The 14202-nt window shown below is 50.8% G+C and overlaps 7 protein-coding genes across 7 annotated transcripts; 4 read left to right on the top strand and 3 right to left on the bottom strand.

Annotated features, from left to right (window-relative positions):
* Z519_11942 (uncharacterized protein) lies at positions 1 to 4023 on the bottom strand (the record flags this gene model as incomplete). The annotated part of the gene is made up of 1 exon (XM_016769650.1): positions 1 to 4023. One exon carries the CDS (start codon positions 4021 to 4023, stop codon positions 1 to 3), a length of 4023 nt encoding a protein of 1340 aa, XP_016613975.1.
* Positions 4024 to 4424: 401 nt separating this feature from the next.
* On the top strand, positions 4425 to 5399 carry Z519_11941 (uncharacterized protein; the record flags this gene model as incomplete). The annotated part of the gene is made up of 1 exon (XM_016769649.1): positions 4425 to 5399. One exon carries the CDS (start codon positions 4425 to 4427, stop codon positions 5397 to 5399), a length of 975 nt encoding a protein of 324 aa, XP_016613974.1.
* Positions 5400 to 8466: 3067 nt separating this feature from the next.
* On the top strand, positions 8467 to 8829 carry Z519_11940 (uncharacterized protein; the record flags this gene model as incomplete). The annotated part of the gene is made up of 1 exon (XM_016769648.1): positions 8467 to 8829. One exon carries the CDS (start codon positions 8467 to 8469, stop codon positions 8827 to 8829), a length of 363 nt encoding a protein of 120 aa, XP_016613973.1.
* A 72-nt stretch (positions 8830 to 8901) lies between these two features.
* Z519_11939 (uncharacterized protein) lies at positions 8902 to 9830 on the top strand (the record flags this gene model as incomplete). The annotated part of the gene is made up of 2 exons (XM_016769647.1): positions 8902 to 9162; positions 9264 to 9830. 2 exons carry the CDS (start codon positions 8902 to 8904, stop codon positions 9828 to 9830), a joined length of 828 nt encoding a protein of 275 aa, XP_016613972.1.
* Positions 9831 to 10465: 635 nt separating this feature from the next.
* Z519_11938 (uncharacterized protein) lies at positions 10466 to 10900 on the bottom strand (the record flags this gene model as incomplete). Its single annotated transcript, XM_016769646.1, has 2 exons — positions 10466 to 10569; positions 10654 to 10900. The coding sequence occupies 2 exons, from the start codon at positions 10898 to 10900 to the stop codon at positions 10466 to 10468; spliced, it is 351 nt and encodes a 116-aa protein (XP_016613971.1).
* A 493-nt stretch (positions 10901 to 11393) lies between these two features.
* Positions 11394 to 12566, top strand: Z519_11937 (uncharacterized protein; the record flags this gene model as incomplete). Its single annotated transcript, XM_016769645.1, has 2 exons — positions 11394 to 11691; positions 11752 to 12566. 2 exons carry the CDS (start codon positions 11394 to 11396, stop codon positions 12564 to 12566), a joined length of 1113 nt encoding a protein of 370 aa, XP_016613970.1.
* A 236-nt stretch (positions 12567 to 12802) lies between these two features.
* On the bottom strand, positions 12803 to 13690 carry Z519_11936 (uncharacterized protein; the record flags this gene model as incomplete). Its single annotated transcript, XM_016769644.1, has 2 exons — positions 12803 to 13024; positions 13142 to 13690. The coding sequence occupies 2 exons, from the start codon at positions 13688 to 13690 to the stop codon at positions 12803 to 12805; spliced, it is 771 nt and encodes a 256-aa protein (XP_016613969.1).
* Between the last annotated feature and the right edge of the window lie 512 nt (positions 13691 to 14202).

The following is a 14202-nucleotide window of genomic DNA, read 5'->3' as shown; positions in this document are numbered from 1 at the left end:
TTAGGCCCAACTATCTCTTCCAAAAAGACCTCCCAAGAACCCACTCTTTTTGATCTTTGCCGCCTTCTTCTTTGCAATCCCCGCTCGCTGGCTCATCTTCTCCTCGCGGATCGTCGGTCGGTAGTTGACCGCGTTTCTTCGACTACCAGAGCCTTTCCTTACAAATTCCTTTTCTTCGCTGGCTTTGCCTCGCTCAGTCTTGTTCGTTACCACTCCAGTCGCAGATACATTTTCGTCCCGGCCAGTCATGCTCCCCAGGCTTGAGTTCGTCGTTGCGCGGCGAAGCAGACTGGGCACCTTGTTGAAAGCACCGCTGATTGAGCTGCTTGCGCTGAAGAACGCCATCTTGGTGCTGCCCGAAGACCCAGAAGAGGATGATGCTTGACGGAGCATGCTCAGCCGGTTGACAACGTTTGTCCTCTCTTTGGTCCGTCGTTCCGAGAATGGGGCTCGACTGTCGCCGGAAGGTAAAGCGGGCTTCTTGAACGTTCCCTCGGCTTTGGCGTGCCCATCATCGTCGACAATAAAATCACCCAGATCGTCCCCTTCCTCGGCATTTTCATCCGCTGCAGCCGAATACAGATGTCGGTCGAGATCTACGTATGCCTCGGGCTCATCTTCCGAATCGGAGAGACCAAGATCGATAGTCCCCGCCTGTGAATCTGGCTCTTCGACGAGGAACGATACAGATTCTCGAATCTCGGCTAGAGTGCCTGGCCTTCTGTTGTGAAGAACATGAGTGGGACGACTTGATCGCCCAGCTTGATTCAGCTTTGATCCTGCTGTGATTGTGAGGGCTCGGGCACTGCCTGTTATCGGGGGTTGATTCATTCTTTCCTGAGCATCAATACCTTCGTCCTGCTGTGCATTCTGACTATCCTTTACCTGAGAATCGCCCTCGACTAGAGTCTCCGAGAGATCGAGGTCATCTCCATCGTCATCGCTGTCTGGCCGGTCCTCAATGCTTCGCAGAAATGCTTCCTTCTTCTTGTCTTCCGCAATCTTGCCGACAGCTTCATCTTTTAGTAGTTCTCGGCGCATTTTGGCAAACTCTCTTCTTTTGGCTTCCCTTCTTCTGATTACGGCATCTTCTTCGTCCGAGAGATCAAGGTCGTCATTAGCACGCTTTCGCCGTAATGCACCCGTCGTGATGTCTTTCAGCAGCTTGGAGACGGCCGCTTCGTCTTGCTGACGTTCACGATCTGCAAAGAGCTTGGCCAGTCTGGCTGCATCGCCCACTCCGACCTCCGTGTCTTCATCAATCATTCTGCGGTCGTCTTCATTTTCTTCCTCGTTCACCTCATCATCGCTTGCTCCACCGAGGCCAGCATACTCATCTTCAGATTCTTCTGCCGCTTCATCGACGACCTCTCGTGCTCGTGACTTTGTTTTGTCAAATGCTTCACGAGAATTTTGTTTGGCTGCTCTTTGCATGACGTCAAACGCCGACGGATCCTTCGCTTCGGTCGACTTCTCATCCGACCGATCGAGGGATATACGCCCGCGCACAAGCCTAGCCTTTCTTTGCATGATGGGGCTATCTTGCACATCATTCGGGAGCATAACGGTATCCACAGTTGAGTGCGGTGCTGGTTGTTGAGGAGTGTCAGTGGCAAAGCGATTCCCCAGGAAAGGACTCAGTTCGTATCCCGCGTCCTGTGTTGGTTCGAAATGCACCTGTGAAGGAGTAAAGTCCACGCTATTAAGACGCGAATGATTCGCCGGGGTTTGTGAAACTGGCTCAGATCCAGAAAACGACAGGTTGACATCCAATGGTTGCGTCTGAGAAGCTGGCTGACTGTCGGTGATCATGTCGACCGATTCAAGACGGTAAAGTTTTGGTACCACTGCAATGTTCGGCGACGGAAGGTCTGCCGTCATGGTGAGGCTGTCTTGTTCTTGCACGTTCACCGTACTCTGACTTTGCGAATCTGCCATTGTAGCGGCAAAGGCCTGGGTTAGGCCGATCGGAAGGTCGTCTGACATCTGCAGACCAGGAATCTGCTTTCTCGCTGAACGAGACATGGATTGGGGGGTCTTTGCAGGTCGAGGAAGCTGTGGAGATTGTAGAGTTGCAGATGATATGTCTTCATCTTCGTCGTCGCTGACTACTCGATTTCTTCGGCTTTTTCGTGGCATGGAGTCAGTCTGCAAACCGCCTTCTTTGACCGCAGCACCAGAATGCTCGTTCTCATCATCGGGGTCGGCCTCTGAAGAAGAAGATTCGGCGGAATCCTGTTCTTCAGCTAGATCGTCAAGTAGATTGCCCTGCATATCGTCATTTCCTTCTACATCTTCTATCCCTTCCTCCTCTTCATCGCCATCATCGCGCTCGGCATCACTGTCATCTTCCTCTTCAGAATCCCCATCTAGATCACCGTCCTCATCTTCAGCGAAATCTTCGTCGTCACTTTCGTCTTCGTCATCCAGCTCATCCTTGGTGTAACTACCGTCCTTTTTTGCAAGGGCCTTTTCACGTTTCTGGATCTCCACAGCTTCCTGTCGCGCTCGCTCCAAAAGATCTTCCACCTCCTGTTGTTCGCGCTCCCGCTCCTCGGCTGTCTGCACAACGACTCCTTTCGCCTTTAATTCTTCGATTCTTTGTTGTCTTTCTTGCCGGGCCTGCGAACGAGCAGCCCGTCGTAATGATGCTTCCATTTCGGCTGCGTTCATAGAGTGCTTGAGATCTTCACCAATTAGATTTGCAAGCGAACGCAATGCCAGGTGTGACGGAGCTTCTTTAGCTTTTCGTGAAGGCAAATGTTCGAACGCCGCATATTTGCGCATGTCGCCGCGTGAGGTGACCACTTCGAGATCTGAATCAGAGCCGTCGTCATCTGACCCAGTCATCGCAGCTAGTGAGATCTTGGAAAGGATTGATTTGTCTAACGGCTTGATAAAAGGTTTCAGAGACTGCTCCTCTGATGCGTTGACCCGGAGTGCTGTCACCGAATGGGTCTGAACTTCTTGCCCCATGGGTCCCACAGAAAGCGCCCTTCCTTTACCCTTGTTTGGCCTTTCAACGGCGACCTCCTTTTGGTCGTTGACGATTTCCTCCGAGATTGGGCTGGTAGGAGGCGTCTCGCGAGCATTGCCAGCTTCGTTATCTGATGCTGCTCTAGAGCTGCTGGTAGGACAGAGGTCGGCTTCTCGCTCAAGAGTCGAACTTGCGACCGGAAAATTGAATCGAGCCAACAAACTGTCCTTGGTTATTTTCTTCTTTGTCCGGGCTTGATGTGCAAGTTGCATGTTTCGACAGATCCTTTGGGTCTCCCGATTCATTTCTTCAATAGCCTTCTTGCTTGCCTTTCGTGTGGGACGTGCGTGCTTTGACAGCTTCTTTCCTGCAGCCCCCTCAGAGAAATCACTCTCCTCGTTCGTATCATCTGCAGGGCTTGAACCGCGGATCCTATGTTGTCCTTCTCCTTGCGATTTTAGGCTTTCAACACGGGCCGCTTGCTTGGCGGCTTCTTCTGCTTCCTTTTCAAGTCGTTGCTTTCTGTGCTTCTCGACGAGGGCAAGAAATTTCGACTTTTGCTCTTTTGGGGACGGAAAAAATAGCGGAGAAGGTGATCGTCGTGAAGGCGTACCTTTTGGGTTCGTGTTGGAAGTGCGCCGTCCTGCGAAGATGTTATCCTCCTCTGAATCGACAAAATCTCCGTCTTCCTTGTTCAACTCCACATGGGAGCTAGGTTGAGGGTTACGATGCTCATAACTGTGCTGCGGAGGAGCAGCTGGATCAGAGTTGATGTCCTTCGCAGATTGGGGTCGTCGTGGTGCTAAGATGTCATCATCATCTGAATCATCGGAGGGATTTTCCAGCTTGTCCTTCTCCGCCCTGGAGGCAGATTGAGCAACAGGATTCTTGTCGACTTGCTGAGGCCGAGTAGGAGTAGCGGTATAAGAATCCGAGTCATCGAATTGGGCAAGCAAAGCCCGAACTTTTCGCGTTGGAGTCAGTATGTTTGATGTTGCGCTCGTGGGTGAGCCGGCGGCGGAGGGGGAGCTTGTTTCTGAAGCCATCTCGGTCTATACAACGCCGCTATGGTTGTGTTCTAGGAGTCTAGCATGTTGCAGTGTCAATATCTTGTTGAGTTTTTCCGCGAGAAGATGCCATTGGCAAAGAATGGCTTTCGTTACTTAGCTCGCGTCGCGCGTGAACGCGAAGAACGCGTGACGTCAGTAAGTGTGGCGGGTTCGGATAAATCCAAGACTTTACTTGGGTACCCTGTACTTCCGCGCACCCCATACACAATGAGGACCTCGACTTTGGGAGACATCCAACCTATATTGAATAATCACAGGTTTTGTGTTCCCGTAGGTCCTAGCGATATCGTTCGATCACTGGGAATCAACTTCTATCTCGTTTGGGTGGGTAGCGGTGCGCAGTTCCGCGCCTCACTATGTGTCCCCAAAGAATAGTAATGTCTGATATTGAAGCTCTGCGGACAGAATGGACGACATTATATTCTGAAATCCTGCCCCAAATGGCTAAATCTGGGGATCCTGCTCAACCTGTATGGCCTGTTACTTTGGACCACTGCTTTGCCCGCATCATTCTCGACAGCGTAATAGGCAACAGTCAGCAACCATGGGACGCGATAATACATAAACCCGCCGTTAGGAACATGAATGAGCAACAGTTGCGGGATGCCATCGCACTGGGACAGAAGATTCGAGCTGGAGAAGTCGATCTTTGTTGCCTAGACGAAGCGAGCCTACGATGCAGAAGCAAGAACGAAAGAAAGTACGCAAAAATGACCCCCAGCAAAACAGTGGCGCACAGACATCAACCAGCGTCAACTATTGCTGGTCGAAAACGGGCCGTAGAAGAGGTTGACCGCCCTGCTGCTCAGTCAACGACGGTGAAAAGCAGGAAGACAGGGAAACAACAATCAACGCTCAAATTCAAGCCGTCCGAGACTTCTACAGAATTGACCAACACTGCGAACATTGCTGCGGAGGGCAAGACAACATCGGCAAAAGCGACCCAAGCAGGCGAGGAAGAGCTAAAACGAACTCTAGATCGTATCCATTCCCATCCTTCACTGACTCCATATCGAAAGAAGCTCTATACCACACTTCTTTCTGTTCCACGTGGACGCTACACGACTTACGCTGCAATCTCCGACTATCTCAAGTCTTCTGCTCGAGCGGTGGGAAACGGGATGCGCAACAACCCTTTTGCTCCTGACGTGCCATGTCACCGCGTTCTAGCAGCAGATGGGAGTATTGGCGGGTTTCATGGTGACTGGGGTAAAGACGGGAAATATGCGACCAAAAAAATTGAACTGCTTCGGAGCGAGGGAGTTAGATTTGATGGTCGCGGCAAGGTTCTTGGTAAGCCATTTAGGGAGTTTCAGCCCTTGACCGATGTTGAGGGTGGTATTTTGCTTTAGCTACAACAACGGCGGAGAAGATTACCACGTCTGTCTAGATCTCTATTATGCCATCAGCGACCGTGTTCGGCTGACCAGAGTTGGACTGATGTCCACTGTGTTGCTATTCCTCTCTTTGAATACCTTTAAGATTTATGGTTAGTGCTTCTATGAGTTGTTGCTGATGGGATTTTCCTACTAAGCTCTCTGATCATCGAAGAACTCAGCAAGAACGTGGAGAAAGATTTCGGTCTTGCCTATATTTTCTTCGAACGCAAAAGGCGCGACAAACAGTACCTTTCTCGAGACAATCGCTTGCGTCCTAAAGCAGCTACTATTAGGGGTGGAACAGCTTCCTCAATGGCTTCCACAATGCGAGGAGTTGTTTCAGGGTTGACGACATCGAAGAACGCCAAACGTTGATAGTATAAACGCAGCAATACGAGCATTGTGTCAAAATCGAAGGGCGATGTTTGTAATTATCGATGCTCTTGATGAGTGCGACCCCGACGCCCTGTTTAGCCTCTTTCCTAGCGCCTCTGGACGAGCTCAGAGACCATAGAACGAGATGTCTCGCTACGAGTCGAGAGGCTCTGTCCACTATCACCCATTCCTCAACTTGTTGGAGTCGTCATATTTTCATTAGCGCAAGCGGCGATGATTTCAGAAGCCCAGTCGGGTACAGGTTAAATAACTGTGCAATAAGCGAGCTCATCGATATCAAGTTGAAAGAACAGATCATGAGAAGAACGGCATGTAGGTTGCACATCTGTTGTGACAATAATGATAATTCCGACTAATAATGAGAATAGGTTTCTTTTGCCACAACTACACCTGGATCTCATTTCGAACTGTAGATGCAGAGAACAATGTTTGGAGTGATCCACCAATGGCCGGCAGGACTATGGGGCTTACCGCAAACATAGAGCCCGACGATTGATGGACGTGTTCAACAGCTGGAAGATGTTCACGGTGTCGCGGTTAAAATCCCCATGTGGGTGTCCAGTGCGCCGACACCGACCACCATCTGTGAATTGCAGCATGATCTTGCTGTCAAGTTCGGAGAGAGGAATTTCAACTTTGACAGAATCTTTCAGCAAACATACCTTGTCGAGTCGTGCCTAGGACTGGTCGTCATTGATAAGGAGACCAAACTTCTTTGGCTCGCCCGTTCGTCCTTGCCAGAATACTTCACGAGAAGTTGTTCGCGACTGTTCCCAACGCGACACAATGAATTCGTTATCGCATGTATGTCATATCTGGCACTTGATGACAGAAAGGAGGAGCTCATTGTCCAAAGAAGCAGACCAGAGAACCAAATGGCGATCACTGCCTTTGCTCCCATGTGCTGCAGGAAATTGGACATATCATGCCAAAAGAACTTTCGACCATGAAATAGCATGGGATATGTCAGAGTCTCTTCGGACTGAACCTGAAGACTAAGCGCGAATTCTATCGGGTACGGAGCAGTTCTTCGGCACCCCTCCCCATATTGGTGCTCATCATGGTCTCCATCCGCTGCTAAGCCGCTGCCGCCCACAATATGTCCTTCTTAAACAGGCCTGACGAAAATGGACTAACGCCTCTTGCTAAGAGAGTCGAGCAAGATCAGTGAAAGGTCGCGGAAGGTCCTTCTCTCCTGCATAGGCGGTGGCGTAAACTTGGGCTATCCTCTCTTCAGAGTCATCGAGCGCCACAACTACGATTTCGTAGAGACATTGGTTTCTAGGTCGGACTTCAAACCGGAGGTCTCTCAAGCCACCCTCCGTTGCCGGGCTCATTCCTCGATGGTATAATCGAATGGAGAATTGATCACGAACGAGACTCACTCCTCGGTCTTCTTATGGTGCGAGGCATCCTTGGTACTTATTCAGGCACTCTAGTCTTTGATCGATACGTAAAGTTTTACGGGTGCTCAAGCCGGATTATCAACTATATCTTACTCAACATTCATTCGAACCTTTCCCGCAACGAGTGTCTGTCATATTCCCGACTGCGGCCGACTGAACCATTAAATACTGACAGCTCATTCAGCGGCTACACAAGTGGAGAGTCCCAACAAGAAAGCAGAATTGTGGATGTTGAAGCATTGGAGAGCCCCAGCAGCCAGTACGGGTTTCTTCATTTCCCAGGTATCGACCTCCCAATCCTCCAGATACGCTCTCGATACTTGACAACTGCGGAGAGCGAAGAATGCCCCATGAATATCACCTGGAATCACATGGAGGTGAACGATTCAGAATCTTTCTGACAGGAGCCTACAAGACCAGTGAGAGGAGGCAGATGACGAGGAACTCAGACAGTGCCGCCAGCAGGTGAGAAATCCTCCAATTTAAGCATGGTGTACCCGCTTGTTCCGCTAAACTCTTTGTTCTAGAACATCAGTATCGTTGTTGGTCCGCCGGTTAGCACTAGTGGGTGACTAGAGAATAGTGATTGGTTTGAGGAAGAGAGGTGTGCTCCCATTTCCGCCCCGAACCCGTTGAGCGATTGAGAAGCAAGAAGGTAAACCACAGAAAGGCATCTTTCTCCAACAGTATTAGCCTATCTAGCTCTTTATAAGCCAACGAAAATATGGCAGGACGCGCCCTTCCTCTTTCCACATCTTTCCTTTCGAGTTCAAGAATGAAAGCCAAAACAGTTTTCCGCTTCAAACGTTCTATGTCCCTTAGAAGGGGGACTGGATTGGGATCTATCTCAAACTTGACGAAAGTTGACGAAAGTTAGTGTTAATAGGACTCAGATATTGCTCAGGGATCGCTCAGGAAGCAGAAGGTGAGCCGAGGGTAAGGAGAGGGTTAAGCAGGGATTCGCCAAGTGGCGAGCGGCTACTGTACTCGGTAATCACATGGGGAACATGGTCGTTTAGCCTAATCGGTGATAGTCTTGTGATCGGCTAACATTCCTTCCCACCTCAAAGCAAGGTCGCAGTTGCCCGAAATCGACGTTGACCTCGCCCAACTCGCTGTCCCTGCGGCATTACCGAGATGTTGAGGAGCTACCGAATACGGGAAATGAATATACTTCACCTTCAACCTTTGTGCAGCGCAGGCTACATTATCCAAGCATTTGTTACAGGCTCTTCAACATGGCACTTTCGCCGGAAAGGGTATTCGGTATCTTGATTAGGGAGGATATAGATGAAATATTAGTTGGGCGGAGAGACGCAAGCTTCTGTGGTGAGACCGACGTCTTTTCCAGGCTGCCAGATGAGATTATGGATCTGATTCTGTCCAACCTCATCACCGGCGATATCTATCTGTACCAGGCCGGTTGCCCGTACACTCTCCATGCCGCTGCATACCTCAGACAAGTATGTCGTCGATTTCGAAACCTGATCGATGGGTTGATGTTCATCACCCCTCTCCAGCACATCCGGCTCATAGGTGGTATTTCCGGCGACTACAACGAAATGACGACCGTATATCGAGAATATCGGAATAGTCTTTAGCTAAGACTGTCTAGAAGGAAGAGCGACGACATTCCGTTAATGTTGATTGTGCACTTCATGCCCTCACTCAACATGACTGCTGCTGCGAATTGGTTTTGCGATGACAACCTCGCGATACAGCTGAAGGACGCTTATGTCGCAGAGAAAGCCATAACGGCGCATCAGGTGGCAGCACTTGTCCTTTCGCGAATTTTGCGACAAATCATTCACAGACGATTTCAGGGAAACCGCGAAGTCGCCCTCCATTTGGCCTTTCACGAGGTCGACGGTACATTTTTTCGAGGGGACCAGTACTTTGAGAAGAGACACTGCCATCCAGACTTCATGCCTTTCGTGAGTGCCCCCTTCAGGTTGCCTTTGGACTTCAATTTCGTAATTACACTGGTCTCAGGTCGATCCCTTCAAGGGTAACCCGGACTAATCTATGCTTATAGTGGGAAATAGACGCCGTGCAGATCATCCTAAAAGAGTGGCGATGGATATTTCGACTTCCTTGCGAGAATCACGGCTATCGCGTCCTAGTTGCTCTCCCCAACATCGCCAGGGCGACTTTGACTAACGCCCCCGAAACCGAGCAAGAAGCCGCCAATCAATGCGTCGCCGCACTCTCCGAAGCTTTCACACCAGAAAACGATCCGCCAAACGAGGAAACGCATCTTTTCAGCCCAGATGGAGATGAGATCCTTCCCGTAGATCAGATTTGGTTACCTGGCTTTCCCCGCCCCGTCACGATTGTTATCGAATCACTTTTTGCAAAGTGGCTTGGAATGTGGACTGCGACGAATGGGAGGTACCTTTGCTTCGCCATTCGAGGGTTACTAGTAGGGGTCGATCCCAATGGGACAATAGCTGTTCTAATGCGGACCTATCGACTACAATTACAGCCCACCGAGTCTTCAAATGACCCAGCCTCCCAGGCTGTAGATGAAGAGAAGATGCGTCCACACCGAGCAGTGCTCTTGAGAAGACCTGAACAAACACAGGGAGTCATGGAGTGGTGAAGGCAATGGATGGGTCCTCGCACTAGGAGCCCTCTTGTACAGACTCCTCGTATTGAGAACAAGATGGAGCAGAAGAGGGCCGTGTAAAGCAGGAGGCTGAGGCGAACGAGGAATCTTCAAAAAGAACTGTTCTGGGAAGAGGGCCGTGTGAAGAGGGACCAATTATTATCATTTTGAGAGGCGACCGCTGCTAATACGAAGTCAGAGGATGTTTCGCTGGAGGAACCGCGACACTCTTCGAGAATATAACAGGTATCAAGGATCCGCATTGTTTGCCATGGAGCCAGGTCCGCGAACCGCTTGAACAATTCTCTTCCCTTCCGCGAAGCTCCCGAGTATACGTACAACTCTTTGTCTCTGTTGGCGACGGCGACGTCCCCCTCTCCAAATAAAGTTGTTGTGCGTGTCAGCTCGAACTTGGCTAATATCGCTTTTCCGATCATAGAGCGACGTTGTACCACGCCAAGCAACTCGTGGCATTTCTGTCATGCTCCATCGCAGCAGCTGCAACTTGGACCATCCAATATTGTAACTCCACTGCGGAGTTCCAGTCCAATGTCCGCTTCATCAAATCGGCGTTTGGCAGCTGCTTCATTTTGGGTGTTCCCCCAGGGACATATTGTCGTTTTTTCCCTTCACAGAGAAGCCGCAGCCTCTACAGCACCAATCCCCTTGAACGCAGCCTTGCTGGTCACCACGATCTCGACGGGATATTTCCATTCCATGAACTGCTTCCAACCTGTGGTTTCTCAATTAGCCCCCCTTGACAGAAGAAAACTTGCGCAACACGGGAATGCAGTCGACCCGCATACATGTCACATACCCCAGTAGGCGAATTTCCTCCCAAAATATTTCCCGACGTAGGGGACAATCACCATAGACAGCACTAACTCCAGCTGTTGCAAGCTCTCCTTCCACTCTCTCTCTGCATCTGACTCTGAATATTCTTCATCTTCGCTCACAGTGACTTCGTCGGAGTCCGGTTCGGAAGGTAGGGAGTCGACGTCATTGTTGTCGTCGCTCGAGGGAGGTTCTATGAAGGAAGCAGCTGTGCCATCGGTTTCGGACATCTTGGCAGTGAAAGATTTTATCGCCTTCAGCCAAGGACAGGCTTCTGGGGAGAGGAGCTTAGGACAGATCCATAGCAGCAGTCTAACACCGGGCGGGATGAATCAATGAACTGGAGTGCCTGCGTCGGGAGTGTTCAAGTGTGATACCTAGATGGACGAATGAAAGTCGACAAGGCCAGTACAGGTCACTGGGGGTGTTGTCTGACCAAATGAGCACGCGGGGCGCGTATGTCAAATCTTGGTCAAATGTGCGTGGCGGATTTGTCAGACCGCAAGAGATTAAAGTAGCACGTGCCATGCGTCACTCAGAACCTTAGAGCAGTTTGACTCATTATCGCCCTTCGTATTATTTGAAGGGAAAAAATCCTGGACTTGCACTTCTTAATTCCACACATCTTCCTGAACATTCTCGCACACTTTCAGAGAGCAGACAAAGGAGACTCAGGGCATTCACATCTCTTCTCATCTACAACACATTCAACCACCACGAATCATGGCCGAAGTTGTGCGTAACGCCACACAAATCCCCACCTCGCACGCAGATGCCTCTCCAGTCGGGGAAACCAATCTGAAACCTCATGCACCTTGCCCCACCAGCAAGAAGAATTCAGACATGACTGACACATCATCTGCTCTTCTACAGGAACAACCTCAACCGATTCCTCATCGAAAGCCTCGCAAATCCGTCGCATTCAGCGGCGATAGCACCATCATGGATGAGAACGGCGAGATCTCAGAGGCGCCTCTGTCCGGCTCAGAGGACAAGGTCACAGCAGAGAAACATTCATCACGTATGGACGCTCCGGGATCATCAAGGAGCAAACCAATACTGACACCTCATGAATCCGCAGCGCCCGATGACCAAGTCATTGATGAAATGACGGATATGTTCGCAGGCCTAAACAAGAAAAAGAAGAAACCAACCAAATCAAAAACGGAAGACAAGGAGGATGGCGAAGCTGCTGCTCCTGCTGTTGGTGCCGACGGCGACTTCGACGCCTCCGCTTTGAAGAAGAAGAAAAAGAAGACGACCAAGCCCAAGGCTGAGGGAGAGGACTTCGCTGAGAAACTCGCCCGTGCCGGTCTTGCGGATGCGACCACTGAGGAGAAAGAGGAGGGTGCACCACAAGAACAAACAGGGGATATGACTCAGGGAACAGGAATTTGGGCTCATGATGCCACTAATCCGATCTCCTACGAGCTTCTACTCAAACGATTCTTCCATCTTGTCAACGAACACAATCCCGATATTCTGTCCTCGGGAAGCAAATCATACAAGATTCCCCCCCCTCAATGCCTAAGGGAAGGCAACAAGAAGACGATCTTTGCCAACATCGCCGAGATCTGCAAGAGGATGAACCGAAATGACGAGCACGTCACCCAGTTTCTGTTCGCCGAACTCGGCACAAGCGGTTCGGTCGACGGGTCCAAGAGACTGGTCATCAAGGGCAGATTTCAGCAGAAACAGATCGAGAACGTCCTGAGACGATACATTGTCGAATACGTGACTTGCAAGACTTGCCGATCCCCCAACACCGAGTTGAGCAAGGGTGAGAATCGGCTGTACTTCGTTACCTGCAAGTCTTGCGGCAGCAGACGGTCCGTAACGGCAATCAAGAGCGGCTTCACTGCCCAAGTGGGCAAGAGAAAGAGGCTCAACGGATAAGCGTGAAATGTCGAGGCCGGGTTAGGGGCCCCTTCGGTCCGATGTACCCTCGTCGGTGGGAAAGGGCATGGCGTTGGTGAAAATGATACAACTCCGTGTGAAAATAGCCACGGGCAGGCCCTAAAATGGAAATTGAACTCGATGATATGGAGCACACAGAGATTTACAGGCGTAACGCTCACGAAAGCAAACGTAGTATCGCTACCAGTATTAGAAATGTCATTGGTATTCCCTTTTCACACCTCCCGATGGGCGTTCCCACTGATAAACGCAGAAAAGGCAGCTGCATTTCGTGTCTGCATGAAGACTGTTCCAGGACCCGTGAACTTACATACCAAGCCTTCGCCCGAGCTGATTCCGGAGATGATGCCCCCGGAGGCGATGCGTTCGAGGACGTACTTGCAGTTCCAGGCGACGAGGTGGCCGTTATCGATGATGTACTTTTCGCCGTCGACGAGCTATATACACATGTGTCACCCAGTCAGAAATTGAATATTTGACCACGAGATTTCACGGGGTCAGAGGGAGTTGAGCGAGGGTGGCGTGGGATTCTCGGCTGTAATGGGGACACTCACATCTTTCCTCAGCACCGCTCCAAAGGTGGACATCCACAATATGCCAATACCGGAGATCTTGTAGACAAATAAACCCTCGCCAGAGAACATGGCCTTGCTGATTGACTGACTCTTATATTCTTTTACCACTCCCTGCGTGCACGCCAGAAACGCATCGCGCCCGACACTCCACGTCTCGTTCCCCGCCAGACGCAGAATGGAGATATCCCCCAATGTGCTGGGCGCGAGCAAAATCTCGCCTGGGCCCGTGAATGTCGAATGTGCCATCTCTCCACCAATCAGTAATTTCTTCATGCTGAATTTTACATTCCCTTTCAACATGACCGAGGGACTCATCGCGATCATCACCCCTGGTTTGGCTGTAATGGGACACCCCATCGCCAACTGTATCGTCAATATGGAATTCGTGTCGCGGTGAGAGATGCGATACGAGCCGCCGTTGAATGTCCCTACATCGTCCTGCGTCGTAGCTTGGACACCGACGAATTGGCCGCCTTGAGGGACCCCCACTAATGAGGGCCCTTGAGGCACTTTCATCACGTTTGCCATCTCCTGGGTAAGTTTTTGCAGGCGCGGAGATGCAACTTTTTCGTCGGCTTCGTCAAAGGAGGTTGTAGGGCCATTGTACGAGGGTTGTCGGTTGTGAATGGCGCTGTGGTCGAAGGTGGTTTTGTGGGCAGGTGCCGAGGCAGGGACGGTAGAATAGTTGAATGGCCGTTGGGCGGTGGGTTGCTGGATGGGAGGAGGGGAAGGGGTCTGCCCAACTGCTTGGGATATGGGAGGAGGAGGATATGAGGCATTCTGCGGAGGAGATGGCCCTGATGGAGGTGGTGGGAAGAAGCTGGGAGGTGGGGACTGTTGAGGAGGAGGAGGAAATGATGCTAAATGAGATCAGCCTTGTCACAGACTAAAGGACGAGGCCTTGTTGAATGCCGTACGTTGGCCATTAGAAGGAGGTGCTGGATGCCAGTTAGCGACTGCTCAGACCGGATCATGGGTGAGGGACTCGTACGAGGATAATAGCCTCCTTGCGGCTGCCCTGGGCTAGGAAGAGGATAAGA

This window comes from Cladophialophora bantiana, assembly GCF_000835475.1.
Source record: "Cladophialophora bantiana CBS 173.52 unplaced genomic scaffold supercont1.25, whole genome shotgun sequence".
In the NCBI taxonomy this organism is placed as follows: Eukaryota; Fungi; Ascomycota; class Eurotiomycetes; order Chaetothyriales; family Herpotrichiellaceae; genus Cladophialophora; species Cladophialophora bantiana.
Note: the sequence above shows the minus strand (reverse complement) of the source record. Positions and strands in the feature narration are given on the sequence as shown.